We start from the raw sequence: 26,161 nt of genomic DNA, 5'->3' as shown, positions 1-26,161 counted from the left end.
TGTGTGACTGCTCCCCTCCAGGAGGCTCCTTGTCAAAACCTGGGTCACAGACTGAGTGCCTGGGTGCATAGATCCTGACCCAGCCACCCTCCTAGTGTCCCGTGCATCCTGCACTGAGTGACTAGTGAGAAGACATTCCTGTACCCCCATTATTCCTTCCCCAGTTCCCTCCTCTGGGCCCTCTCCTAAGACATATTCTACTATGGGTCATCAGCAGGGATTGTACCTAGAACCTTCTGCACTGAAAGCATGAGCCTTGTACCCTTTTAGCTAAGGGATATGCAGCGTAAGGACTGTCTGATTCCCTGTTGGCCTGTGAGGGCACTGTGATGAAGCGGGACTGTTCTTAATGTTTCCTCTGAATATTGTGGGGGTGCCTCAGTTTCCCCTATGCAGTTCTTAAGTATCTAGGTGGTGGGATAAGGGTGTATGATCGTTGCAGAGCCCTGGAGGGCAGGTGTGTGCAGGGGTCTGGACACAGAGAATGGCCAACACCCTGTTTCCTGGCAACTGGTGGCCTGGGCCCTTCCCCCCTCCAAGGTGAGCGCTAAAGGGTTGGAGACAAAGAGATCAGGTGACCTCCTGGCCCGGGAAAGGGACAATGCCAGAGGAGGAGGGGCTGGAGAGAGTTTCAGTTTGGGGCTGGCTGGGGACATGGAGTGAAGGGCAGACGGGGTTGTCTGGCTCACTGCCCCCCAAAATGGACCCAGCTGAGGGGTCCTGTTCTCTGCACCTACAAGCTCTGTTTAGACCATGTTCCAGTCGTCTAATAAACCTTCTGTTTTACTGGCTGGCTGAGAGTCACGTCTGACTGCGGAGTTGACCCTCTGGCTTCCCCAGGAGCCCCGCCCGGGTGGACTCGCTGTGGGAAGCGCACGGAGGGGCAGAGGTCAGACCCAGGAAGGTGGAAGTTGTGTGAGCTGTGTGTCCTGAAGACAGTCTGCTCACAGAAAGGAGACTTCCCCAGACACCAGAGATAAGGGGAGTAAAGAGGAAGTTGCTGTGAGCGAGTTTGTGTCAGTTCTGCTTGTGGGTTTGTTTCGGGTTAATAAGGAAGGTGCCAGGGTCAGAATCCCAGAGCTTGTCTTCTGAGCAGCCATGGCACGCCGAGGCTTCGCGTTTCCTCCAAGTAAGTAGAACCGAGTTAGTGATGACAGAGCCGTGGTGTTTGGGAGAGTGTGGCAGGGAAGCCGCTATCCGCTGAATAGCTGGGAGTAGCCAGCTGGCAACTTATTGGAGATGCCAGGGAGGGGAAGTTAGAAGGGTTCTGTCCTGAAGTACTTCGGAGGTTTCCTGGCCTATCAGGGTACATCTACACAGCCTGTGGCAGGGACCCTCCAAGCCCACCTTGACAGACTCAGGCTTTTGCTACCATGATAAAAAGAGCGGTGTCGTCAGCACTTTTAAGTTGTGGTTTGGACCAGCTGAGGCCCATTCCTTTCCCTAGACTTCAGAGCCTGACCTCCAGTCCAAGCCACCCACAACTTAGAAGCTCTGTGTACTCAGCTACTTTTAGCACAGGAGCCCGAGCCCGACTCTGTCGAGCTGGGTTCTGAGCCCTGCTGCTGCAGTCTGCTGCGCGGTGTAGATGTACATTCTGTTACCAGCTGGGCTTCACAGGTGGACAGAGAGCAGCTGCAGCACCAACTCTTGGCTAAACAGATTAGCAAGATACATGCTCTCCTGCAAACTTATGGTGCATCTTGCCCCTCTCTAGGGCGTGTGTTTGTTTCCTTGCTGAGCATTGGGCATGCTGACCCATGAGGAACAGATGGGAGAAGGTTATATCTGACAGAACCCAAATGACAAGGGCAAAGGGGGAAAGCCCGGTGTGGTGATTGTGTGAATTTTGGTAATGATTTATGATTCCTGTGCATGCTTCAGTTTCCCTCCGGCCTTTGCATTTCTGTGCATTGAGCGTAAAGGGATATGATGTGGTATTTGACTCAACAGTCTGGCTGGAGACCAGAGTCATTAACAAACTAAGTAAAGAAAATTTACACCTGTGAATGGAGGGTCTGGAAAAGTCAGCGGAAACCCCAGTGGCCAGGACATTCACTCCTTGTGACCCACAGCTGAGAGGAAGGAGATTTCCTGGAGGCTTGCAGGGCAGCAAACCAAATGCACTGAGTGGGAGAACAAAGGGGAAAGATCACAGTGGGCTGGATTTAGAGCTGAGCTTTCAGAGACACAGAAAACACACCTGGAACTAAAGGAACAGAGACGGTGAGAGAGCGCCAAGATGGTTTGTTCCTACAGCAGCCTGGCTCATGGGAGCCCTGGCATTGGTCAGCATGGCCCATGTCTTAACCTGTGCCTCTCTATGCTAAAGTCAGGACTGTTGGATTCTGTAGGCCAGGTGGCTAATACATTCTTAGCTTGTTTTGAAAAGGCTGCCTGACATTACTGAAAATACTCACTGAGAGCATTGTTCCCTGAAGGAGTAAAGAACAAACCTCGCACTGGAGTCTGGCTCTGCTGGACTTACTACTGGGAGCCATGGAAAATGATGGGGATTGCTGGCACCCAAAGGCCTAGCTTTGGAGGCCACGGGTCTGCCCCTGTGGAACTGTGTAGGTCCTTGGGGCCCAGCACACTACAGGGATCTCTCCAAAGGGACTGGTTACAGGCTGTGTCATAGACCAGACCCTGTGACTCCCTGACACCCTGCCTCAGGCCATTGAGAAGCTACTCAGACTCCAGCTTCCCAGCTGCCTCCTACAGGGCATCAGAGGATGAGACTAGAATGGAAAAATCCAGTGTCTACCTTCCATTCTCCCCACATCAATGAGGTCCAATGCCCTGATCCTATTTCTGATCTCCTAAGTCCCAGGATAAATCCAGGATAATGCCAATAAAAGTAAATCAATGGAGTCATTCCAAATTGACACCAGTATAACTGAGATTAGGGTCAGACTCATACAAAGGTGCTTAGACTCCTTTAATTAGTAATGTCTCCCTGTGTTGTTTATTGCCATATCTTAGATTTTAAACAAATTTTGTTCATCTTCTCTCAAGTGTTTTTCCTTCTTGGACTGTTCTGGTTTCTACCACCAGCAAGCGCCCAGACGACAAACAGAATTGGTAAATTCTCAGGTTAGTGAAACATAATGCCTTGTGTAACGTTTCTGGGCCCATAATAAGTGAGTATCATATAGAGTGTCTGCCATGAAGCTGGTATTGGCTTGGCAGCTCTCAGCAGCATTCTCTGGACTCTGATGTGGGGGTTCACTGCATCTGGGTCATTAGGCGCAGCGGAATGCCCAGAGGGGTGGGTCCACCTCAGGTTCTAAACAGACCCTGAAGGGAAAACCCAGAATTTTGAGAACAGGGAAGATTGGGTGTCAGGGATAATTCCTCCTTCTCTGTGTTCGTTTATTCATTCACTCCCTCTTTCTCCCTCTGTCACTCCTTAGGGTATTCTAGTTTTAGTCTGCTCACACTCTGTCCCATGGTGGACAAGAACCTCTTTCTGCTTCCATGTCCCACTGAGAGGTCTTTTAATAGTGTCACTAGGCCATACTGAAAAGGCAGAGGTGGGCCCAGAAAGCGGTAGCTGGTGACTTCCTATACTGGACTGCAGTCCCTGGAAGTCTGTCAGAAAGGAGCGAGGGAGAATGAAGTAGCAGTAACTCTGGATCTGTCGTTTTGGCAGCTTCCTCTTTAAGGAGCTGTGAGTATTACAGAATTGCAAATGAAAATTGAGATCCTGATCAATTTCATGTAGAAACTAGAAGCGCGGGGAAATTCTTATTGCCAAGAAGGCCAGTGGCACATTGAGCTGTATTAGTGGGAGCATTGTCAGCAGATTGAGCGAAGTGATTATTCCCCTCTATTCAGCACTGGTGAGGCCACACATAGAATATCAGGGTTGGAAGGGACCTCAAGAGGTCATCTAGTCCAACCCCCTGCTCAAAGCAGGACCAATCCCCAACTAAATCATCCTAGCCAGGGCTTTGTCAAGCCTGACCTTAAAAATCTCTTAGGAAGGAGATTCCACCACCTCCCTCGGCAACGCATTCCAGTGTTTCACCACCCTCCTAGTGAAAAAGTTTTTCCTAATATCCAACCTAAACCTCCCCCACTGCAACTTGAGACCGTTACTCCTTGTTCTGTCATCAGCTACCACTGAGAACACTCTAGATCCATCCTCTTTGGAACCCCCTTTCAGGTAGTTGAAAGCAGCTATCAAATCCCCCCTCATTCTTCTCTTCTGAAGACTAAACAGTCCCAGTTCCCTCAGCATCTCCTCATAAGTCATGTGTTCCAGTCCCCTAATCATTTTTGTTGCCCTCCGCTGGACGTTTTCCAATTTTTCCACATCCTTCTTGTAGTGTGGGGCCCAAAACTGGACATAGTACTCCAGATGAAGCCTCACCAATGTCGAATAGAGGGGAACCATCACCAGCCCCCTAATCATCTTTGTTGCCCTCCGCTGGACTCTTCCCAATTTTTCGACATCCTTCTTGTAGTGTGGGGTCCAAACTGGACACAGTACTCCCGATGAGGTCTCACCAATGCCGAATAGAGGGGAACGATCACGTTCCTTGATCTGCTGGCAATGTTCCTACTTATACAGCCCAAAATGCCATTTGCCTTCTTGGCAACAAGGGCACACTGTTGATTCCTAGAAAGCTTCTCATCCACCGTAACGCCTCAGTCCTTTTCTGCAGAACTGCTGCCTAGCCGCTTGGTCCCTAGTCTGTAGCGGTGCATGGGATTCTTCCGTCCTAAGTGCAGGACTCTGCACTTGTCCTTGTTGAACCTCATCAGATTTCTTTTGGCCCAATCCTCTAATTTGTCTAGGTCCCTCTGTATCCTATCCCTGTCCTCCAGCGTATCTACCACTCCTCACAGTTTAGTGTCATCTGCAAACTTGCTGAGGGTACAATCCACACCATCCTCCAGATCATTAATGAAGATATTGAACAAAACCAGCCCCAGGACTGACCCTTGGGGCACTCCACTTGATACCGGCTGCCAACTAGACATGGAGCCATTCATCACTACCTGTTGAGCTCGAGGATTGAGCCAGCTTTCTATCCCCCTTATAGTCCATTCATCCAGCCCATACTTCTTTAACTTGCTGGAAAGAATACTGTGTGAGACCGTGTCAAAAACTTTGCTAAAGTCAAGGAATAACATCTGGAGTATTGCAATTTTGGTCCCCCCACTACAGAAGGGATGTGGACACATTGAAGAGAGTCCAGTGGAGTGCAATGAAAATAATTAAGGGGCTGGGGCACATGACTTACGAGGAGAGGCTGAGGGAACTGGGGTTAATTTAGTCTGCAGAAGAGAAGAGTGAGGGGGGATTTGATAGCAGCCTTCAACTACTTGAAGGGGGGGTTCCAAAGAGGATGGAGCTCGGCTGTTCTCAGTGATGGCAGATGACAGGAAAAGGAGCAATGGTCTCAAGTTGCAGTGGGGGAGGTGTACATTGGATTTTAGGAAACACTATTTCACCAGGAGGGTGGTGAAGCACTGGAATGGGTTCCCTAGGGAGGTGGTGGAATCTCCATCCTTAGAGGTTTTTAAGGCCTGGCTTGACAAGCCCTGGCTGGGATAGTTTAGTTGGTGTTGGTCCTGCTTTGAGCAGGGGATTGGTCTAGCCCAATGCTTCTCAAGCAATCTGATGTGGGGGACAGGCAATTTTTTTTTCCAATGTGCGTGCAGACCGGCAGCCGATGGCTTGCAGATCAGCGCGGGTCCACAGACCACCACTTTGAGTAGCACTGGTCTAGATGACCAACTGAGGTCTCTTCCAACCCTAATATTCTATGATTCTATGATTCTACAAATGGAGCTAAATCCTGAGAGGCATTGAGGACCGGCAGCCAGGGCCGGCCCTAGACCAAATGGGGTGCACACCCTTCCATTTGTTAAACCTTTATATACCTTATTTTTTATTGCATTTGTAGTCCATTTCATGACTTTGATGCACGATTTGTATGCATGATTTATCCCTGTCTCATGAGATTAACAGTTGATACTAGGGTTGCCAGGCATCCGGTTTTCAACTGAAACGCCCAGTCGAAAATGGGCCCTGGCGGCTCCGGACAGCACCACTCACTGCGCCATTAAAAGTCAGGTCGGTGGTGCAGTGAGGCTATGGCAGGCTCCCTGCCTGCCCTGGCTTTGCGTAGCTCTCCGGAAGCAGCCAGCACGTCCGGCCCCTAGGCTCAGCGGTGATCAGAGAAGCTCCAAGTGCTGCCGCTGCTCCCAGGGCCAGCTCCGCAGCTCCCATTGGCTGGGAACTGTGGCCAATGGGAGCTGTGGAGACAGCGCCTGTGGGCATGGGCAGTGCACACTACACAGAGCCACCTGGCTGCTCCTCTGCCTAGGGGGCAGAACATGCCGGCCACTTCTGGGAGAAGTGTGGAGCCAGGGCAGGAAGGGAGCCTGCCTTAGCCCTGCTGCATCACCAACTAGGAGCTGCCTGAGGTAATTGCCGCCCAGCCAGAGCCCCCACCCTGAACCCCCTACCCTAGGTTGGAACCTCATCCTGCACCCAAACTCACTCCCAGACCCCACACCCCTACCTGCACTCCAACCGCCTGCCGCAGGTCAGAACCCAATTCTGCACCCTAATTCCCTCCCAGACCCTGCACCCTCACCTGCATCCCAAATCCTTGCCCCAGGTTGGAACCCCCTCCCGTACCCAAACTCCATCCCAGAGCCTGCACCCCCAGATGGAGCCCTCACCCCCTCCCACAACTCAACCCTCTGCCCCAGCCTAGTGAAATTGAGGGAGGGAGGCAGAGAGCGACCAATGGAGGGAGGGAGGCTGGAGTGAGTGGGGGGCAGGGCCTTGGAGAAGTGGCGGGGCCTTGGGGAAGAGGGCAGGGGCCAGGGTGTTTGGTTTTATGAAAAATGAATCCACATACGGAATACATGAAACATTTTACTTCAAACATTCTGTTTTCCCTTTTGTTGCTAACAACAAAAACAGCACCCCGAGCCCAGGGCCCCCCAAACCTGGCACCACTGATGGTTGCCTGGGTCACCTGCCCCTAAATCCAGCCCTGCCGCCAGCTCCCATTCAGGCTAAGAATGATGGGCCTCATTCTCTTCTCATGTACATCAATGTAAATCAGGAGAAATGCACTGAAATCAATGGCGGTCATATGGTGTAAGGGACAGGGGAAGGAGGCTCAGCATTTCACAATATCTTCCCTCACTGATCGTATTAAAGGGGCTGAAGCTAGACAGCCAGATTCTCAGCTAGTGGAAATTTGAGAAGCTATATTACGTTTGGCCTTAATTTTCTTTCAACTCAGGACAGAGAGAGAGCTCTGGGAGTGAGGATAAAATGTTTATTGGGAGATACAATGTTTCTGGATCTCTCTATAAAGAGCCAAGTTGGATGTCAGCTGGGGGGTGATGGGCAGAATCCTCATCTGTTGTAAATCAGCAAAGGTCTGTTGTAGTCAGTGGTGCTACACTGATTTACACTGTCTGAAGATCTGGCCCTATATAACTAAAAGGGAAGTAAAGGAAACTGATTAAATGAAACTTTTATTGAACTTTTTAAATTGTAATTTTATTAATCTGTTTCTTATGTGTGTTTAATGAAGGGTTCTCTCTCTCTCTCTCTTTCTGTATATATATATTTAACGGTGGTGGTCACAACAGGAGACGGTGCCAGCGATAACTTGACACACGACCCAAACCACACTTATGGGTTTAATGTTGTAACAGTACAAAAGGGTTTTATTATCACCTGAGCCAAATAGGCCCAAGGCACCTACCCTTCTCAACACAACAGACTATGGTTCTATAGTTTTTAACGCTTAGAGCACAAGAGACTGAGAGTAGGAAACCTGGATTCTATTCTTAGTTCTACTGCTGATTTGTGGGGTTACTTTGAGCAAGCTCCTAATCCTCTCTGTGCCTTAGTTTTCCGCTCAGTGCAATGGGGACAGTAATATTGACCCATCTCCTGGTGGGACTGAGAATTATTGAATGTCTGTCTGTAAAGTGTTTGGAGCTTAGACAGGAGGTGCTAGGGAAGGGGAAACAATTATTCTTAGAGCTGAGTCCAAATCATTAAGTGTGCATTTGGATCTGACATTTTTCTGTGTTTCCATGAGTGTTTGGATCCAGGATTCTGGTTCTCAACAATTATAGAGATCAGGGACAATCATGGAGTTCTGATCCAGATTGGAACGTTCCCCGAAGTCATGTTTGGTTCCCAAGTCTTTGTTGGGTTCTAAGCTGTCTAAGTTGTCCTTGTTCATTATTTAAAATAATGTGTACTATTAATAAAAATTATTTTAATTTAGATTAAAAATATAATGGGAAAAATTTCTAGCTGCATTAAGATTTTCAGGCTCCGTTTCTTTTTACTGGGTCTTAATTTTTGACCTGAACAAAGTTGATCCAGTCCCTTTTACTCTATCCACCTCTTGACAGTATCTCTCTCTACCTCCAATGTTTTATTGCTATTTTTCCTTGCAGGCACATGTCAGACTGAGACTCTGGGAAGAGAATTCATCACCTCCTACATGGAGGACTGTGGGAACTCGAGTCAATTTGAAGTGCAAATTACTGGCTACTTTGCCTTCACTTCAGTGTCTGTTTCCATCCCCAATTGCAAGGGTGACAGGGCAAGGTTTGAGAATAAGACTATGGTAAATCAGGGAGAGATGGTGCGGGTCAGGCTACCAGAGTCAGTGGGAATTAACGGCAGTGACGTGGTCTCCAAGGTGGTCCTAGTCAAGGCTGACAAAGATATCTCGGTAGTGTCTGTCAGCAACAAGCATGTGAGCCCTGAGATCACTGTGCTGTATCCTGTCTCCAGCTTGGGAAATGAACACTACGTAGTGACTCCCTCTACGGAATCCTTCGATAGTTACCCAGAGTTCTCTATTATAACGTACCAGGAGCCCAACTCCGTGGAGGTCCATGTGAAAGGCAAGTTACATTACCTAACACAGGTCCACACCACTGGCAGCAAACTGAAATTTAAGCCCTTCAGTTTCCATGTCATCCAGTTACAAGGCATAGAAGATCTGTCTGGCACCAGGATTGTCTCAGAAAAGCCAGTGGCCGTCTTGGTTGGCCAGGTGTGTTTTTGTAATAGCACAAAATGCAACCATGTCTTTGAGCAGCTCCTACCAGTCTGCAGCTGGGGAACAACATACATCATTCCTCCCTTACCCTGGCAGAAAGTAGATGACATAGTCTATATCACTGCTTCCCAGAGCACGACTGTGTTGTATCAACGAGGGGACCTGCAAGAGAATGTTACTCTAACAGGAGGCAATGTACTCCAACTTCCTGTCAAGCCCTCAATCCCAGTCTACATCTCTGCTAACGTGGGCATCCAGGTGGTGTTCTACAGCCTGGGCGCAGCTATCCCTAATTCCTCCCACGCCTTCCTGATGAATGTTCCAGATGTTGCCAGTTACTGCCTGATGTATTCTATAAATGAGCAGGAGGGCTTTGAGAACTTTGCCTTGATGGTGGCCAATAGATCAGAGACTGGTGCCATCATCTTAGACAATCAGCCTCTAAAGGATGTGAAGTGGAACCCAGTCCCTGGCACTGAGTTCGTTTGGGGCATGCGTATGCTTGGACCTGCCATGAGATCCCATGCTGTGGAACATGCCAGCTCTCCATTCGCACTCCTGAGTGTTGGCACTGCTGCCATGGACAGCTATGGGACTCCAGGTTCCTGCAGGAAGAGTGAGTAGCCTGGGTTTCAAATCTATTTTGACCACAGTTTCTGTGCATGCTGCAAAGAAAACAGTGTCACAACCGGGGAGGCAACCATGGGCCTGGTGTAAAGTCTGTTGATTTTGATGGGGCTCCATTGAGTTACACCAGCTGAGAATTTGGCCCAGCATGCCATCCTAGGCCACCACTAGCCACAGTTACTCAGGCTGTGTCCATACTACAGAAGCTACAGCAGCAGGTACGGCGCTGCAGATGTGCCTCTGAAGCACTGTCGTGTAGACACTTGGTACAGCGATGGAAGGGGTTTTTCTGTCACTGTAGTGAATCCACCCCGCCGAGAGCTGGTATCTGGGTTGACGGAAGAATTCTTTTGTCAACCTAGTGGTGTCGACACTGGGCTTTGGACGCCTTAACTACGTCTCTCAGGGGTGTGCATTTTTCACACCGCTGAGTGACATAGCTAGATCTACCGAAGTTTTAGGCGTAGTCCAGGCCTAAGATTGTACCTGTGTTGCTAGCTGCACTCTACTAGTTTCCGCCCAGCTCATGCAGTCAGGCAGCTGCTCGCCAGCTGGTCTGAATTGGTTTAAGGACCATTGCACTTTTCCTCCCACACTTGGTTGTGATGCCCTCTGGGTACCCAAGGGAATTTTGTGCCTGATTCTTACTTATGCCAGTCCTGTGCTTGCACCAGGGAACAGCAATGGTGGAGGAACAGGTCTCTTTGAGCCACCGTTGTGCTCTGTGCATTCTGGGACCATGCAGGGTTGCTGTAATTTACCCTCTGCTTCCCATGGCCCCTGAGAACCAGAAAGTAGCTGTAGCATGGTATGTTCTGACCACATCCTTGATCTGCCTTGCAGATGAAGCCAAGATCATATAAAGGCCCTTATACCAGTTCCACACTCGCTGTGGAGGGTCCCTCCACAGGGAACATTCTTAGGATCCTTTTCCAGCCACTTGAACCGCCTTTTCCAGGCCAGAGCAATGTAAGGCTTTTAGTGTAACTGAGGCCTGCTCAACACCTAAAACTTCAGTCAGTCATAAGGCAGCCTAAGCCTCAGGGTAGGCAACACAAGGTCAACAGAAGACTTCTTCTCTTGTCCTAGCTACCACCTCTGAGAGGCGGATTTACTACAGCAATGGAAGAACCCTTCCATCACCATCGTCAGTGTCTACACTACAGTGACACAGCTGCAGCTGCACCACTTTAGCGTTCCTACTGTAGACATACCTTGATGAGAGTCAGGCCTTTTAGAAGTACAAGAGCAGGGTTAGAACAGTTCTTGGGAAGGGAAACTTCTTGAGTATTGATGTAACAACTGTCTTCTTGGTAACCCCAAGGATCAAACCCAGGACCTTTTAACTCCATGACCCACTCCTGATTGAGCTAAGAGACAAACTCCCATAGCTAGGAGCTGTAGCAGAACCAGACCTTTGGTGGAGCAGCCCCACAGGACACATAAGACACACTGATCAATGAGACACACAGACAAAGCTTAAGTGAGTATTAACCAGGTGATGTGTGGACACACGCCAGGCTTTTAGGGCTGAATGTATTGCTAACTGATTATAAACTCAGTTGAAAGTTGTCAGACAGGGCTAAAGGGATCAATGGAGCTAAAGGGAGAAAACACCTGCTGGGTTTCAGGAGATCATCAACTTTGTATTCTGGAAGGAAGAAAGGATGGCCTTTGTGGTTAAAATGCTAGGCTTGGACTCAGTTGATCAAGCTTCCATTTCCAGCTCCGTCATAGAGTTTGTGTGAGTGTGGTCTTAGGTGTGTCACTTTGGCCAAGATTTTCAAAATCGCCTTGTGATTTTGCTTGCCTAACCTGACACCTTAAAGGGTGAGTGCTCAGCACTTTTGAAAGTCAGGGCCCTTTTAAGTTGTCTGAAATCATGAGACACTTTTGAAAACCTTAGCCCTGCAGATGTTGACTTGATGTAATTGTCCGTGCCTCTCTTTGTGTTGCTAGATGTTACCTTTAAATGCCAGACTGAGACTCAACAGATAAGAGAGCAGTTGAAGAAGTGCAGAGATGTCTTTCAGCAGGTATGTGTAAGGGGTTTATTTGGGCTTTGAGGGTTTTCACAAAGAGTACACAGAAAACTTTGAGCCTGAGGATTCTCTGCTTATCCAAGGTTTACCACTGACTTCAGTGGGAGCAGAATCAGTCCAACACAAAGTGCTTTTGAAAACTCAACCTTCAATACTATGTGAAATATCAGCATGTCTGTGGGCTTCAGCACACTTAGCCTTAACGTGTATAATCTGTGGACATTGTAGTGGGACAGCCAGCCAACCACAGGTCAAAGCAAGATCACGATGAGGAACCATTTACCTTAATTTTGGGTGGCCTTTCCATGCTTGTAGAAATAACCCATTTCCTCTGATTGTTCTGCAGGGCAACACCAGTGAATTTTGCTCCTTCATGAATTCAACCTTAGTGAATTTGGAGACCATGTGTGCAGAGGGCAGAGCAGCATCGCTGGAGGTTAGAGGTTCTGCCCCTACGTGGGTGGACGCTCCATGGCCAAATGCCCTGCGCATTGCTATAGCCCTCTCACTTTGGGGGAAATTGTAGCTGCTCTTCAGAAAAGGGGTGTGTGTGCGCATGTGCATGATCTCTAGCTGAAGTGGCAGGGGATCTGGGTTCTGTCCCCACTGGTCCTAGGAGGATCCAAATTGCTTCCGGGGGCAACACAGAGAGAACCGAGATGTCTGTTGATTGGTTGTAATGTTCTCTGGCACCTACACTGAAGGGACCAGGGATGAGGAGCGAATGACACACGGTGTTAGACATACCCTGGCTTCAGGTTACTGTGAAGTCCTGAGCAAGCCTCAGTAGCCTCACTCGCTCAGTAAAGGGCTCCCTCTTTGAGAATGCTGCAGTCCCTCTGAGTGGGAAGGTCACTATGAACCCGTATGTCCCTAAGAGGGTCATTGTTCCCCTGGGAGTCTGAAGAATGTGTCTCATGAACCACTGAAATCCTCCGTCCTTCTCAGGGTGTTTCCTTTCCCAATCCCAGGAAGTTGCTCGCCCCTTTGGTTCCTTGCTGAATAGCTCCATCCTCAGTGCTGGTGGGACTGAGAGCAAGAGGGAGGTGGCCTCCGCCGTGACCTTCCTCCTGCAGAGTGTGGAATTGGCTGCACTGACGGTTGCTTTGCGGTCTCCGGAGTCTAAGACCCAGAACGTGACAACAGAGTTTATGGGTGAGGAGGATGAGAGGCTCCCACATCGCCTCGTGGCAGCTGTGAGATGGGGGTTATACACTTTTCAGTGCAGAACACCACTGCAGCCTCACTGCCCCTCTCTCAGGGTTTAAAACCCAGCCCTGGGCGGCAGGTGAATGAGCCACTGAGAGAGGTTAACCATTGAGAGAAACTAGCCCCAGACCCCTCCCTCTCTGCCCAAGGCCCATCCCCTCCTCTTCCATCCCCCATCTTCCACTAGAGCCCAGAGAAACCTGCCTTGCACCCCGCACTACCCCAGACCCGGAGCGTCAGATGGGTAGTGCAGCCAGAGAACCCCCAGCCGTAGAGTGCTGGGCAGCCGGAGCATCCCCAACTCCAGCGCCGGGCAGATGGGCAGACAGCATGACGTGGCATGGCCCCAGCCCCAGCGCCCCCAGCCCTGGGCCTTGTGAGCACCTGCCTGCCCCAGCCTGCCTGCCCCAGCCTCTCAGCCATGGAAGAGTCGGAAGGGAACTGGAAGTAGGCAGGAGGGAGCCTGGGGGCAAAGCATGGGCTGGGCCATGCCAGGATGTTTGGGGAGGCACAGCCTTCCCCAGCCTATGCTACCCGCCACCCATAAACCCAGCCCTGGGGCTTTGCAGCAATGGCAGCTGCCTGAGAGGGGTTTAAAAGCAATGCCAATCTCCTGTCGCCACAGGCAGCTGCCATTAGTTCCTCCTTTCACTCCCTGCCCCAGCAATACCCCTTCTTGCTGCTTCCCCTGCTAAAGCGCAGAGGTGAGGCAGCAGGGAGAAGTTGCCTTCTGCCTCTTGGCACAGTGGCATCTTCATGGGGGCGCAGGCATGATGGATCACAGAAGGTCAGCCAGAGGGGCTCAGGGAAACGCAGAGAGATGGAGGTGAGGAGGAAGGGGGAGGGGTGGTGGGATTCAGAAATAGTGGAGCTCCAAACCTGCCTTGCCCTTGCAGCAAGAAGCATTGCCATTTCCCTCCCCAGCTATCAAGACGCTCCTCGTCCGAGCTGCAAGTTGCCGTGATGAGGTCTTCAGGCTGAGAGGTCAGAAGGAGACAATGGACATTTACTGCAATGCCGTCACCAGAGCAGACACAAAAGGTACCATCCTGGTGCTTCCCAGGCACTCACCCCTTTAGATACCAAACCCCGGCCCTAGTTCTCCCCTTCCTCTCGCCCCATGCTGGCTTGCTTGCCTTTGTTATCCTGACACTAGTGTGGACCTTGTTGGCTGAGCCAGTGTTTCTCAGGCTGTTGAGCTCTGCAGAGCCCTTCATTCCTGGCTGTCCCTCAGCATGAAAATCAACCCATGTGGGGCAGGGAGGAGAGAGAAGCTTTGATGGGCATATGAATTGGTCCAGAGAATGGAAAGATCAGAGATCCGTTGGCCCAACACATGATGTCCTGATGATGAGCCCAGCTTGGCCCCAGGTTGACATGTGTGACTTCCTGGAATGGAACCAGGATAATATTGACCAATTTTACTCCAATTTTCAGGCCAGTATGATGTAACTGGGGCTGGTTCTTAATTCTTTAGCCCCAGGGAAAGCTCCTCACTAACCATCCCCTCTGCCTCTCCTAACCAAGAAAAACTATGGCTTCACCTCAGTGCCTTTCACCTAGGGCTGTGTACCGAGCTGGATAATGTGTAGTATGGGGGTATGATTTCTAACGAGCACTAACTAACTGTGCATTAATTGGTCTGTATAGACCCTACTAGTGTGCACTAAAGGTTCCCTAGTGTGCTTTAATGTATGTTAGTGCACTTTAGGAATCACACTCCCATCGTGCACGCCAGATGTTTCCAACACAGAAGTGCTTCTGTGGAAGAAGAGGGAGGAGGCAACATATTCGAGTGGTTAAAGCTCAAAATGCTAGCCAGGACTCCTGGGTTCTTTTCCCAGCTCTGCCCCAGACTCGCTGTGACCTTTGGCACGTGGATTGCTCTTTCTTTGTCTCAGTGTCCCTGTCTCTATGATGAGGCATCATTTCATGTTTTCAGATCCTTGGGCTGTTGCTTTTATTTCTTACTCCACCCTGGACTGCATCATTAACACGACATTACTTGATGAGGGAGATCTAATGGCTGATGAGAAATTGAGGAATTTTCACCTGAATTCCAGGGTGGTGAGTGGGGCTATCGGAGATGGGAGGCCCATGAACCTCTCCAGACCTGTGAATTTCACCCTGCGCCATAGACAGGTGAGTGTAGATCCTTTTACTTTGCTGTGTGCCCGGGACTCCAGGACTCCGGGGCACAGACGGGGGTGAGGGGGCCAAGGCTGGGACTGCAGCTGGTGGTGGGTCTGGGTCTGGAAGCAGGGCCAGAGCCGTGGCCGGGAGCTGAGGCTGGGAGCAGGAATGGAGCAGGAGCCAGGCTGCGGTGGGGGCCAGCAGCTGAGTCCATGGCGAGGTGCGGCTCCACTCCCAGCCCCGCCCCTTCCCCCAGCCTGGGCCGGGAATGGAGCTGCAAGAGGCTGGGGCTCGGAGAGGAGCCATGCTGAAGCTGGGGACGGTGCCAGACCTGGGGCTGGAAGTCAGGGATGCGACTACTGGTGGGACCAGAGCAGAGCTCAGGGTGGGGAGGGGCTGGGTGGTGCTCCCTCTCTGCCCCCCATGGGGGCTGACCCAGGACCTGTCATGTCCCTCCAAAGGGGGGTGCACCCCACAGTTTGGGGACCTCTGCCCTATAGACAGAAGAGTTCAGGGAAACGGCATGAGATGGTGCCGTCTTTGACAAAGTAATGAACTTGCGAGAGTGCATGTGGGTATATGTGGGCGGGTGTGTGAATGCCTTTTAACGGCTCAAATCAAAACTTCACAATTGTGTGTCATAGACCCCACAGTGCCCAGAGTTAAGGGAATTACCACTTTAGCTCTGGGGTCAGGGACTTGTGCTATTGGAGCGGGAGGATCTCGCTTGTATTTCCACTGCCAATGGGAAGTCCCAAATGGCTTTTACGTGCAGCACAATGAGAGTCATGAAGCCGTTGGTGACTTCAGGTTTATTATTGTCTATTAGAAACGTGTGAGAAAAGAAACAGTATTCTCCCCATGACCCAGTGAGGATGATGATGGGGTGTTTTGGTTTCCAGGCAAAGAAAGAAGAGGAAGAGACTCGCTGCGTTCACTGGAAATTCATCCTTGGGAAAGGCACCTGGGCTGAGGATGGCTGCAAAAGTCTCCAGACGAACAGCACTCACACCATCTGCAGCTGTGACCATCTCTCCAGCTTCGCACTCCTGATGGGTCCCACCAGAGTGGAGGTCAGTGTCAGACTCAGTGTCAGACTCAGATCAAAGGGCTGAACTCTGAGCTCCTACTTGGACAAAATCAGTGGGAATTTTGCCTGAATGACCGCTGAGTAGGAACCTCAGGGTATAATCTGTGGCCATACAGGATGCGTGGGGTTTTGATCTGAGGTGCCTAGAGTAGCCCACACTGAAAATGCCAAGGTCACGGCAGGCTGCAAAAAGGAGAGCAGATTTCCCCAAAACTGCTGGTTAACACTGTAGTTTGAATCACCAACCAGTCACAATCTGTGCTCCAGATCCCCAACACTGGTTATTGAGAAGCTGAAAAAAAAAATCACACAGCCCCCTTTATTGCATTCCATGCTGCCAGTCAATCTTTTAGTATCTAAAACTAAAGGTTTTTGTTATAAATGAAAAGAAAAGAAAGAGAAGAGAGTTGTTAAATGATCAAAGCAATCCGATACATATGACTTCAAGGTCCATATATCAGGTTCTTAGCAGCGATGGTGAGTTTGCTGGCTTGTAAAGTCCCTCTGGAACACATCCAAAGCTTAGATGGGTCTATCAGACCTTTGTTCAAAGCTTCAGTTTGTCGAGAAGTTACTCCAGAGGTGAGAAGCAGGATTGAAGACAAAATGGAGCTGATGCAGCTGCCTTTTTCTTTCCTTTTCCATGTGGCTTGTACTTCTTCTGTCTGAAACACAAGCTCACAGCACATGGGCATGGAAAGGTACTTGGAGTCCCCTGTTCATAGGCATGTCCCTACATATCCTGCTGACTCTTGGGCATAGCCCCTGGCTTCTCTCAATGCGTTCATTCTAGAGCTCAGCGATTCTCAAACTTTAGGAACCTGTGGACCCCCATTTTGATTTAAAAATTTTTGCAGACCTTAAACCCCCTGCTCAGCCCCAGGCCCCACCCCCATTCCATCTATTCTCCTAAGGCCCCACCCCACATCTTCCTTCCCCTGGTCCACCCCTGCTCCTCCTCTTCCCTGTGTCTGCCCCCTCCCCTGAGCGTCCCCCATGCCCACTCCTTCCCCTCCCTCCCAGTGCCTCCTGAACGCTGCTGAACAGCAGTTCTCCGGCATGCAGAAGGCACTGGGAGGGAGGTGGAGGACTTGGTCAGCAGGGTCTTCGGACCCCCTGGTGTGGCCTCGCGGACCCCCGTTTGAGAAACGCTGGTATGTTACACCAATAAAAATGATACCAACAGGATCTTGTGAGAGGGACAAGGCAAATTGCCACGTTTATTGTAAATACAACAAAATATTCCTATATGCAATTTCTATATAGATCCAATCACACACACAGACATTCACACACAGGTTCTACATAAAGGCTGTTATAGTTACCCGCCTAGATGTTGCTCATGCCAAGCCACTGGCCAGGTGGCCTGGACACGAGAGTGGAGCCGAGTCGTTGTCAGATGTGCATCCGATGCTCCTGGAGGGTGGTCGTAGAACCAGACTCAAAGAACACATGAAGTATGGGCGGGGCCACAGGGAGAAGAGGTGGGCTGGGGAGCTACCCTGGGAAAGTACCAGATTAAATCTGGGAAAGTACCAGATTTAAGATGGATTCCAGTATCATGTGACATACTCTCCATTCTTCCAGCGCTGGCCCGCACGTACCCAGAAAGTTTGCAAATAAACAGATTTCAGAGTAACAGCCGTGTTAGTCTGTATTCGCAAAAAGAAAAGGAGGACTTGTGGCACCTGAGAGACTAACCAATTTATTTGAGCATAAGCTTTTGTGAGCTACAGCTCACTTCAACGGATGCATCCTATGAAGTGAGCTGTAGCTCACGAAAGCTCATGCTCAAATAAATTGGTTAGTCTCTAAGGTGCCACAAGTCCTCCTTTTCTTTTTGCGAATACAGACTAACACGGCTGCTACTCTGAAATGTGTACATCAGTGATACAAGTTTATATCTGATTCTCCTAACTCCAAACATAGAAATAATACATGCAAACAAATGTGATGAACACACTCAGTAGATCCTAAGCTTTGTAATGATACCTTACAAGAGACCTTTTGCGTAAAGCATATTTCAGAAACATCATAGTTACACTCATAAGCATATTTTCATAAAACATTATGGAGTGCAACGTCACGCGCACATTCTGCGTAGGGAGAGGGTACGGGGGTCTCTGTGGGGACCTGTGACTCTCCACCTCCGTGAGGCGGGCCGGGTGGCTCAGTATCCTTGCTGCCTCGTCCTTCTCCCCCCACCCACAGCTTGACTGTGAACCACGGATAGCTAATCTCTGGGAACGATTTTCCAACCAGTTATGCACCCACCTAAAAGTGTCTCCATCTAGGTTGTATTTGCCTAGTTTGTTTATGGGAAGTCTCAGAAGCCTTAGGGCTTGTCTACACTGGCAGTTTACAGCGCTGAAACTTTCTTGCTCAGGGGTGTGAAAAAACACCCCCTGGAACACAGCAAGTTTCAGCACTATAAAGCGCCAGTGAAGCAGTGCACCAGGTAGCTATGCCTCTCGTGGAGGTGGGTTTTTTAAAGTGCTGGGAGAACTCTCTCCCAGCGCTCTGCTGCGACTACACAAGCCGCGGTAAAGCGCTGCGATGGCAGCACTTTAGCATTGCCAGTGTAGACGAGCCCTTGCTAAAGTCAAGAAATACCACATCTACCTTGTCACCACCATCCACAAGGCTTGTTACCCTGTCAAAGAAAGCTATTAGGCTGGCTTGACATGATTTATTCTTGACAAATCCATGCTGACTGTTATTTATCACCTTTTTATCTTCTAGGTGTTTGTAAACTGATTGCTTAATTATTTGCTCCATTATCGTTCCGGATATGGAAGTTAAGCTGACCGGTCTGTAATTCCCCGGGGTGTCCTTACTTCCCTTTATTTCCCATGTAGCATCACAGGGCTCACTGGTGAGTCTCCCTTTGCTGTGTTACAGGAGAGTTATCCACTGACCGTCGTCACCTACGTGGGACTGACCTTCTCCCTGCTGTGCCTCCTCCTCGCCATCCTCACCTTCCTCCTTTGCCGCTCCATCCGCAATGTCAGCACCTCCCTCCACCTGCAGCTCTGCCTCTGCCTCTTCCTGGCCGACCTGCTCTTCCTCACCACGGTGACCCGCACCCGCAGTCAGGTCTGTTACCCACTTTTATTCTTGGTTTAAATTTGAGCTGTGTCCAGATCCTCTGTCAGCATTTCTAAAGCTCCCCTCACTCCAGCACCTTTTTATACCCTCAGCTGGGTGGTAACATTTATTCCATGCTCTTTAGTCCCACAGAAATAATTATTTACTGCCCTCCAAAAGAAATCTCTCTGGGTGAAACCAGTCCTTCCCTTTCCCTTGTGGGCTCCATCCTTCATCAGACAAAGGAACCTCAATTTCCAGAGTCACAGTCCCCTGCCTGTCCTCTCTGCCCCCACACTGATGGGCAGATGCAAGGCACCTATATCTTGAAGCAGATACAGAGAAGAGAACCGACACCCTCCAGGTCTCTCCCTATTATGAGGACCGGGAACTTGTTTATGTCCCTGCTCCCTATCCTAGGATTCCTCACAGTATCCAACAATTTCCACGATTCATTTGGGAACTACAACCCCCAGAAACCATCTTTTCTGAGTGGAGATCAGGACCAACCTGGACTCTGAATGATTGAAAGGGCCAGCCAGCTTGCCCTTAGACAAGCTCCTGTAGACTGAAGAATTTATTGTCCCTGGGAGAGAGCCGTAACTGGAGACATGTGTTAATAAAAAGCCCTATATGATCCTCACAGAAGTCCCCCCACCTCCAAATTCAGTGTTTCCCTTCCCAGAAGCAGTGTCCCAGAGCTCTCTCTCGTCCTGTCCTCAGGTGGTGTGTGCTGTCATTGCTGGCTTCTTACACTACCTCTTCCTGGCCGGCTTCACCTGGATGTTCCTGGAGGGGCTGCACCTCTTCCTCACCGTCCGGAACCTGAAGGTCGTGAATTACACCAGCGCCAGCCGGTTCAAGAAGAGATTTATGTACCCGTTCGGCTACGGATTCCCAGCCCTGGTGGTGGCTATTTCTGCAGCGGTGAATCCTGGAGGCTATGGAACTTCCAAATAGTAAGTGCAGTGCCCATCCCGAAGGGGAGCAGGGATGTGGCTTCCATGTGGTTGTCTGGCTCACCCCAGGTCTGACTTGAACCGAGATTTTCCTGCCTGGGAGCTGACTGTGACACTGAGCTGCCCTGAGCGCTGTAGTTGAGTTGCCCACCTGTCAGACATCTACACTCCTCGCCCCACTGATGATGCGGAAGAACAAGCCAGAAAGATCCCAGCTTGACTCCCAGCTCCCAGGCTGGATTTGTGGCATTGGTGGGTAGGAAACAAATGCACCTTCTTACTGTGGGCAAATCCCTGAGGATCCCCTCTCTCAAGTGAGCGACTCCACTAAAACAGGGCATGGCAGATTCTAGACACCCCAGGCTAGATCTTCAGCTGGTGTAAATCAGGGTAGCTTCACTTCCTTCAGTGCAGCTAGGCACATATACATCCGCTGCATGTCTGGCCCTCCCTCAATACTGCGCCCATCCACCAGAAAGGGTCATTTGAGGAGGTGGAAGAGGAAGTGGAGGCTGAAAGCAGGAGATGCTGAGGTAGATGGGGAGGGCTGTTAGCCTGCAGCCCGCAGGAGAGTCGGCCATGTCACAGGCTGGCTGAGATCCATCTTGCTTTTGAGAGCCAGCTGCCCTGTGACACCCTCTCTCTGCCCGCGGTGCTGAAAAAGGGTCGTAATCCCATTAAAGTCGCCTTCTTCTTGCTCCCTGCCTGTAGCTGCTGGCTCAGCCTGGAGAGAGGATTTCATTGGAGCTTCCTGGGACCAGTCTGTGCCATAATCCTGGTGGGTACCTCACAGAACCACAGGGCCCCGTTCTCCTCTCTCCTCTGCAACCCTGTGGAGTCCTGTGGAGCCAAGAGAGGAATATCTCCCAGAGAATTTAAGATGAAAGAGTCCAAGAAGATCCCATTTCATTCCTCCCTCTTTGGCCAGTGCAGGATTTCCCACTAACAGAATAGCCTACGTTCTATGGAGGCAGTCCGGGCGAATGGGTCGGGCACTGGGTTGTGAGTCAGGGGACCTGACTCTGCCACTGGCCTGCTGTGTTAACTTGGGAAGTAGCTTCCCCTTGCTGTACCTCTGTTTCTCCTCCTACCCTTTGTCTGTCTTGCTCATAGGCACCGAAAAAAATAGCGGATGCTCAGCACCCACTGGCAGCCAGCTCCCCACTGCCAGCGGCCATGCCGATCAACTCCTCCCCCTCCATCCCAGCGCCTCCCGCAGTCAGCTGTTCTGTGGTGTGCAGGACGCGCGGTGGGGGAGGGGGCGGAACTGGGTGGGAAGAGGTGGGGTGGGGGTGGGAAGAGGCAGGTCTCACAGAGTCCCCGGGCGATGCTCTGGAACTGCTCCCTACGAAGCCAGTCAGGACTCTGGGGAAGTCTCTTTTCTGTGAGCAGCCTGTCTTCAGGACACACAGCCCACACAGCTTCCATCTTCCTGGGTGTGACCTCAGAGCATTCAGCATCCTCTGCCCCTCCGTGCGCTTCCTACAGTGAGTCCACCCAGGCAGGGCTCCTGGAGAAGCCAGAGGGTCAACTCCGCAGTCAGACGTGACTCTCAGCCAGCCAGTAAAACAGAAGGTTTATTAGACAACTGGAACATGGTCTGAGACAGAGCTTGTAGATACAGAGAACAGGACCCCTCAGCTGGGTCCATTTTGGGGGGCAGTGAGCCAGACAACCATGTCTGCACTTCACTCCATGGCCCCAGCCAGCCCTAAACTGAAACTCTCTCCAGCCCCTCCTCCCCTGGGTTTTGTCCTGATCTCTTTGTCTCCAACCCTTTAGCTCTCACCTTCCAGGGGGGAAGGGCCCAGGCCACCAGTTGCCAGGAAACAGGCTGTTGGCCATTCTCTGTGTCCAGACCCCTGCACACACCTGCCCTTTAGGGCTCTGCAACGATCATATACCCTTATCCCACCACCGAGATACTTAAGAACTGCATAGGGGAAACTGAGGCACCCCCACAATATTCAGAGGAACCATTAAGAACAGTCCCACTTCGTCACATCTCTCCCCCTTTCAAGACCGAACTGAGTGGGGTCACTTTAGCTGGTGACCTGGGGAAGTTCTAACCCACCAATGTTCCCATAGATGCCCCAGCACCACTTGGAGAAGGAGTGGGGTGGGGGCGGGGCTTGGGGTGGGGTGGGGGGTTGAGTGGCCCAGAGGAAGCCGGTCTCTGTGGTCTTGCTTAGTTATTTTGCAAACAAATGCTCCAGGACAGGGGCTGTTCCTTTCTAGGTGTGAGTACAGAACCCAGTGCCGTCTCAGTTGGAGCCTCTAGGTGCTACCACAATATGATTAATTATAATATGTCATTACTCATGCAATGCTGCCATGGAAGCAAGTGGGACCTCTGCCGGAATGAGGATAGTTTTGTCCCGTGCCTTGTCCAGCCTGGCTGGTAAATAACCCAAGTGATGGGGGAAGGGAAGGTGGCTGCTGCATGGGGAGTTTGGGGAAGGAAGGGAACATGTGTTGTAAGAGATAAAGGTAGCAAATGTCCTTGCAGATTCCTCCCCATCTCAGGCAGCGGGTTAAGAATTAATTTCAGTCTCAGAATTGAAGGGAATCCTCTATAGACAGGATCTAGAAGCTTTGGGCCAAATCACACAGCTCTAAATCCGGAATAACTGTAGACCCCACTGGAATCAGTGGAGTCACTCCAGATTCAGATAAGAGCAGAATGTGGCCCTCTGGCTGTATGATCACATGTGATGCATTGCAGCCCTGCCTTTGCCAACTGTTCCCTGCATGGCCTGGGACCAAGATCTGGTAGCGAATGGTATATGACCCACCTTGACGAGCAGTCACTGGTCTGCAGCAGTCTGATCCCATAGGATTGTTCTGTGCCTCAGGCAGAGAGACTGGCCTTGGCTAGCATGTTTTACAAGGAATATTTCATGCTGTTTCCACAGATAAATTTAACATTTTTTATTGCAACCCTCTGGATCCTGAGAGACAAACTCTCCTCCCTTAATGAAGATGTGTCCACTCTCAAAGACACCAGGTAGGACAGCACTATATCTACTAGAATAGGGGTGGGCAAATTTTTGGCTCGAGGGCCACATCCGCGTGGGGAAATTGCATGCAGGGCCATGAAAGTAGGGCTGGAACAGGGGCTTGGGGTGCGGGAGGGAGTGTAGGGTGTGGGAGGGGCTAAGGGCAAGGGGTTGGGGGGGGAGGAGGGAGTGGCAGAGTGTGGGAAAGAGCTCATGGCAGGGGTGTAGGGAGGGGTCCAGAGTGGGGGAGGGGGCTCAGGGAAGGGAGTCAAAATGTGGGTTACAGGAGGGGTTCGGTGTGCAGGCTCTGGCCCGGCGCCACTTACCTGGAGTGGCTCCAGGGTGGCAGTGGGGCTCAGGCAGGCTCCCTGCCTGCCCGCCCTGGCCCTGCACCGCTCCCGGAAGTGACCGGCGCCACATTCCTGCGGCCCCTGGGAGATGGGGGGCGAGGGCTCCGTGCGCTGCCCTCGTCTGCGGGTTCTTCCCCCGAAACTCCCATTGGCCGTGTTTCCTTGTTCCTGGCCAATGGGAGCTGTGGGGGGAGGGGGTGGGGGGAAGGGGTAGAGGAGCGGTGTTGGCAGGCGAGGGCAGTGTGCGGAGCCCTCTCCTCTCCCCATGTCCATGCCTAGTGCTGTGTAAGGAGAATTGCAAGTCTGTGCTGATAGTGAGAGCTGGGCCATGTGCTACTTAGGGAGGAAACTCATCTCTTTTCCCTGTGGCTGTGGATACTGTCGAGGTAAAGTGCCATCCATTGAGGAGGAAGGCAAGTGTGGCTTGCTGTTGCTCTGTAGCAATCCCTCTGTCTATCTGTGGACCAACATAGATGGGTTCCCGAGAGCCCAATATCCTGTTCCCTCTTGATTGTCACATTGCCAGGGCCTGATGTGAAGGGATTAAAAACAAAACCGTAAGGAGAGGTTGAACTATTTGCTTTGGAAGAGCCACCTGTGGGAGGTAAAGGTGTGTGTGTGTGGGAGAGATGGTTGGGCACAATATTGTATTTTGGATTCATAGGCGTAAGTTGCCATTGTGTTCATCTTGACAGTACCCCTAAGTCACAGTAAAGCGGGTGCCAGCTGTTTCGCCCCACACTGCCCGCAGCCCCCTGACTCAGTCACTCACCAGAGGATCGTTATAATGGGATCTCTCCGTCTGCCTTTATCCAGACTACTGACTTTTAAAGCTATCGCCCAGCTATTCATTCTGGGCTGCACATGGAGTCTTGGTATCTTCCAAGTTGGCTCAGCAAAAATGGTCATGGCGTATTTATTCAACATTGTCAACAGCCTGCAGGGAGCCTTCATCTTCCTGGTGCACTGTCTCCTCAATCGCCAGGTAACGCCCATGGCATGTCATCAGCCACCCAGTGACTTCACGGGACTAGCAGTGGCCTGTCTGAGGGTGTTAGTTACATGATGTAGTGACCATGTCCCTTATTCTCCAGGTGAGAGAGGAATACAGGAGGTGGATTAAAGGCACAAGAAAACCCAGCCCCACAACTCAAACGTTTAGTCCGTCTGTGTCCACTGTCACAACCGGCACCAAGATGGTAAGAGATCCTCTATTCTGTTCCAATATCAGCATCCAAAAGTCGCATCCATCTGGGTCTGTCAGAGCTGCTGAGATGCCTTGTCCCCTGAGTGACACGTGCTTGTTTTAACCCATCTGAGAACGGCACTGGGAGTCTTAGTGAAATTCAATTGCATCCAAATCAAGGGGGAATCCCAGGTCTCCTAGAACCCAGCACAGAACTCCTCTTTTCTTGCGCACCTCCACATTCCCTTTCCTTTGCTTCTTTGCAAGCTCCATGCATCACTCGCTGTGGAATGGGCTGGGATACAAATTCAGGTAATTATCCAATTGGGGAAGTTTGCAAACCAAAACCTGGGTGGAAATCTTCCCAGTGTAGATGAGCCAGGCCAACGAAGAGTTAGCACTGGATGGAATTTCCTCTGGCTCTTCTACTGGGAAAGGATCCAGAAGCTTTGTCTGGAGTGAAAAGTGGAGACTTATATCTGGGAAAATCTCCCTGATCCAGTCCCAGCATGAGACGCCACAACCTTTGTCTGGAAGTACACATTTCTGGTTTATTTAGAGCAGCCCCTATTAAGCGCTACTTTATGGCTTACCTGTGCATGGGTTGGGGAAGGGAGTGGGCTTTGTCTTCACTTGTTTAGTTATTTTCCTGCACGTGATGTCACTTCAGTGGAGGCTGGCTGAATTCTGCAGACTCTGCGCTATTCCTGAATGAGGACCCAGTCCTGATCCCATTGAAGTTGACTGGAGTTTTCCCATGGGATTGGCACTCAATGTATATTTGTTTTGCTGGCAGGTGAGTTGGGGAGAGCCCTCCACTTCATCTCCATGAAACAATCATCTCTCCAACCAACAATGTTTATCGTACAGCCGGCTTTGCTGTGCCAGCGGGGCAGTTGCCGGTTCTTCATCCCAACTACATACAAAACCTGGAAGGGGAAGCGGGATTGGACAAAATCCTCTCTCTAATCCAAATCCAAAACTCCTACTGAATTCAAAGGCCACCCTAGGGTTTTAGCTGGGTGTGTCTCCCACATTTAAAGGGCCAGATCCCAGGTCAGAGAGCAGTTATTTCTTAGGGAAAGCATGTGGGGGAGTTGGGGGGTGGGAGGCGATTTGCAGAGGCCTCGCGTGCTGTGTGTGTGAGCTAGCTCTGCTGTTTCACTGTAATGCGTAAATAATAAAATAACCTGCTTATGGAGCTTGGTTGCTTCTTTGGTTTGAGGGTTTGCTGTCAGGTTCTGCCTGTCCTGGAAACCTAAGGCCCAGTTCTAAAGCCTCTTTATGCCACTCTGGCTTAAAGGTGTAAAGGGGCTTTAAAGTGGGCAGCAATGGCCCTGTGATTAGCCCTCCTGGGCAGGAGTCCTTCCTGGCTGCTGTGGAGCTGGCATAAAATCTCTCCATT

At 50.7% G+C, this 26,161-nt stretch overlaps 1 protein-coding gene across 1 annotated transcript; it reads left to right on the top strand.

The window, feature by feature from the left end:
- The first annotated feature begins 1,059 nt into the window (after positions 1-1,059).
- On the top strand, positions 1,060-25,924 carry LOC311510454 (adhesion G protein-coupled receptor E3-like). The gene is made up of 16 exons (XM_084610118.1): positions 1,060-1,129; positions 3,019-3,096; positions 8,461-9,690; positions 11,661-11,737; positions 12,090-12,179; positions 12,715-12,898; positions 13,877-13,993; positions 14,895-15,094; positions 15,988-16,158; positions 19,077-19,271; positions 19,986-20,221; positions 20,933-20,999; positions 23,137-23,228; positions 24,387-24,555; positions 24,665-24,769; positions 25,553-25,924. Exons 1-16 carry the CDS (start codon positions 1,099-1,101, stop codon positions 25,586-25,588), a joined length of 3,078 nt encoding a protein of 1,025 aa, XP_084466244.1. The 5' UTR covers positions 1,060-1,098; the 3' UTR covers positions 25,589-25,924.
- Positions 25,925-26,161: the final 237 nt, after the last annotated feature.

This window comes from Lepidochelys olivacea (genome assembly GCF_965140295.1).
Source record: "Lepidochelys olivacea isolate rLepOli2 genome assembly, chromosome: 20".
Lineage (NCBI taxonomy): Eukaryota > Metazoa > Chordata > Testudines > Cheloniidae > Lepidochelys > Lepidochelys olivacea.
The sequence above is the reverse complement of the archived record's forward strand: the minus strand, read 5'-3'. Positions and strand labels throughout refer to the sequence as shown.

Coding starts and splice junctions, on each gene's coding strand:
- LOC311510454 (XM_084610118.1), top strand. CDS start 1,099: ATGGCACGCCGAGGCTTCGCGTTTCCTCCAA. Junction 3,097..8,460: donor CAGAATTGGTAAATTCTCAG/GTTAGTGAAACA, acceptor TTTTCCTTGCAG/GCACATGTCAGACTGAGACT. Junction 20,222..20,932: donor GGCTATGGAACTTCCAAATA/GTAAGTGCAGTG, acceptor CCCTGCCTGTAG/CTGCTGGCTCAGCCTGGAGA.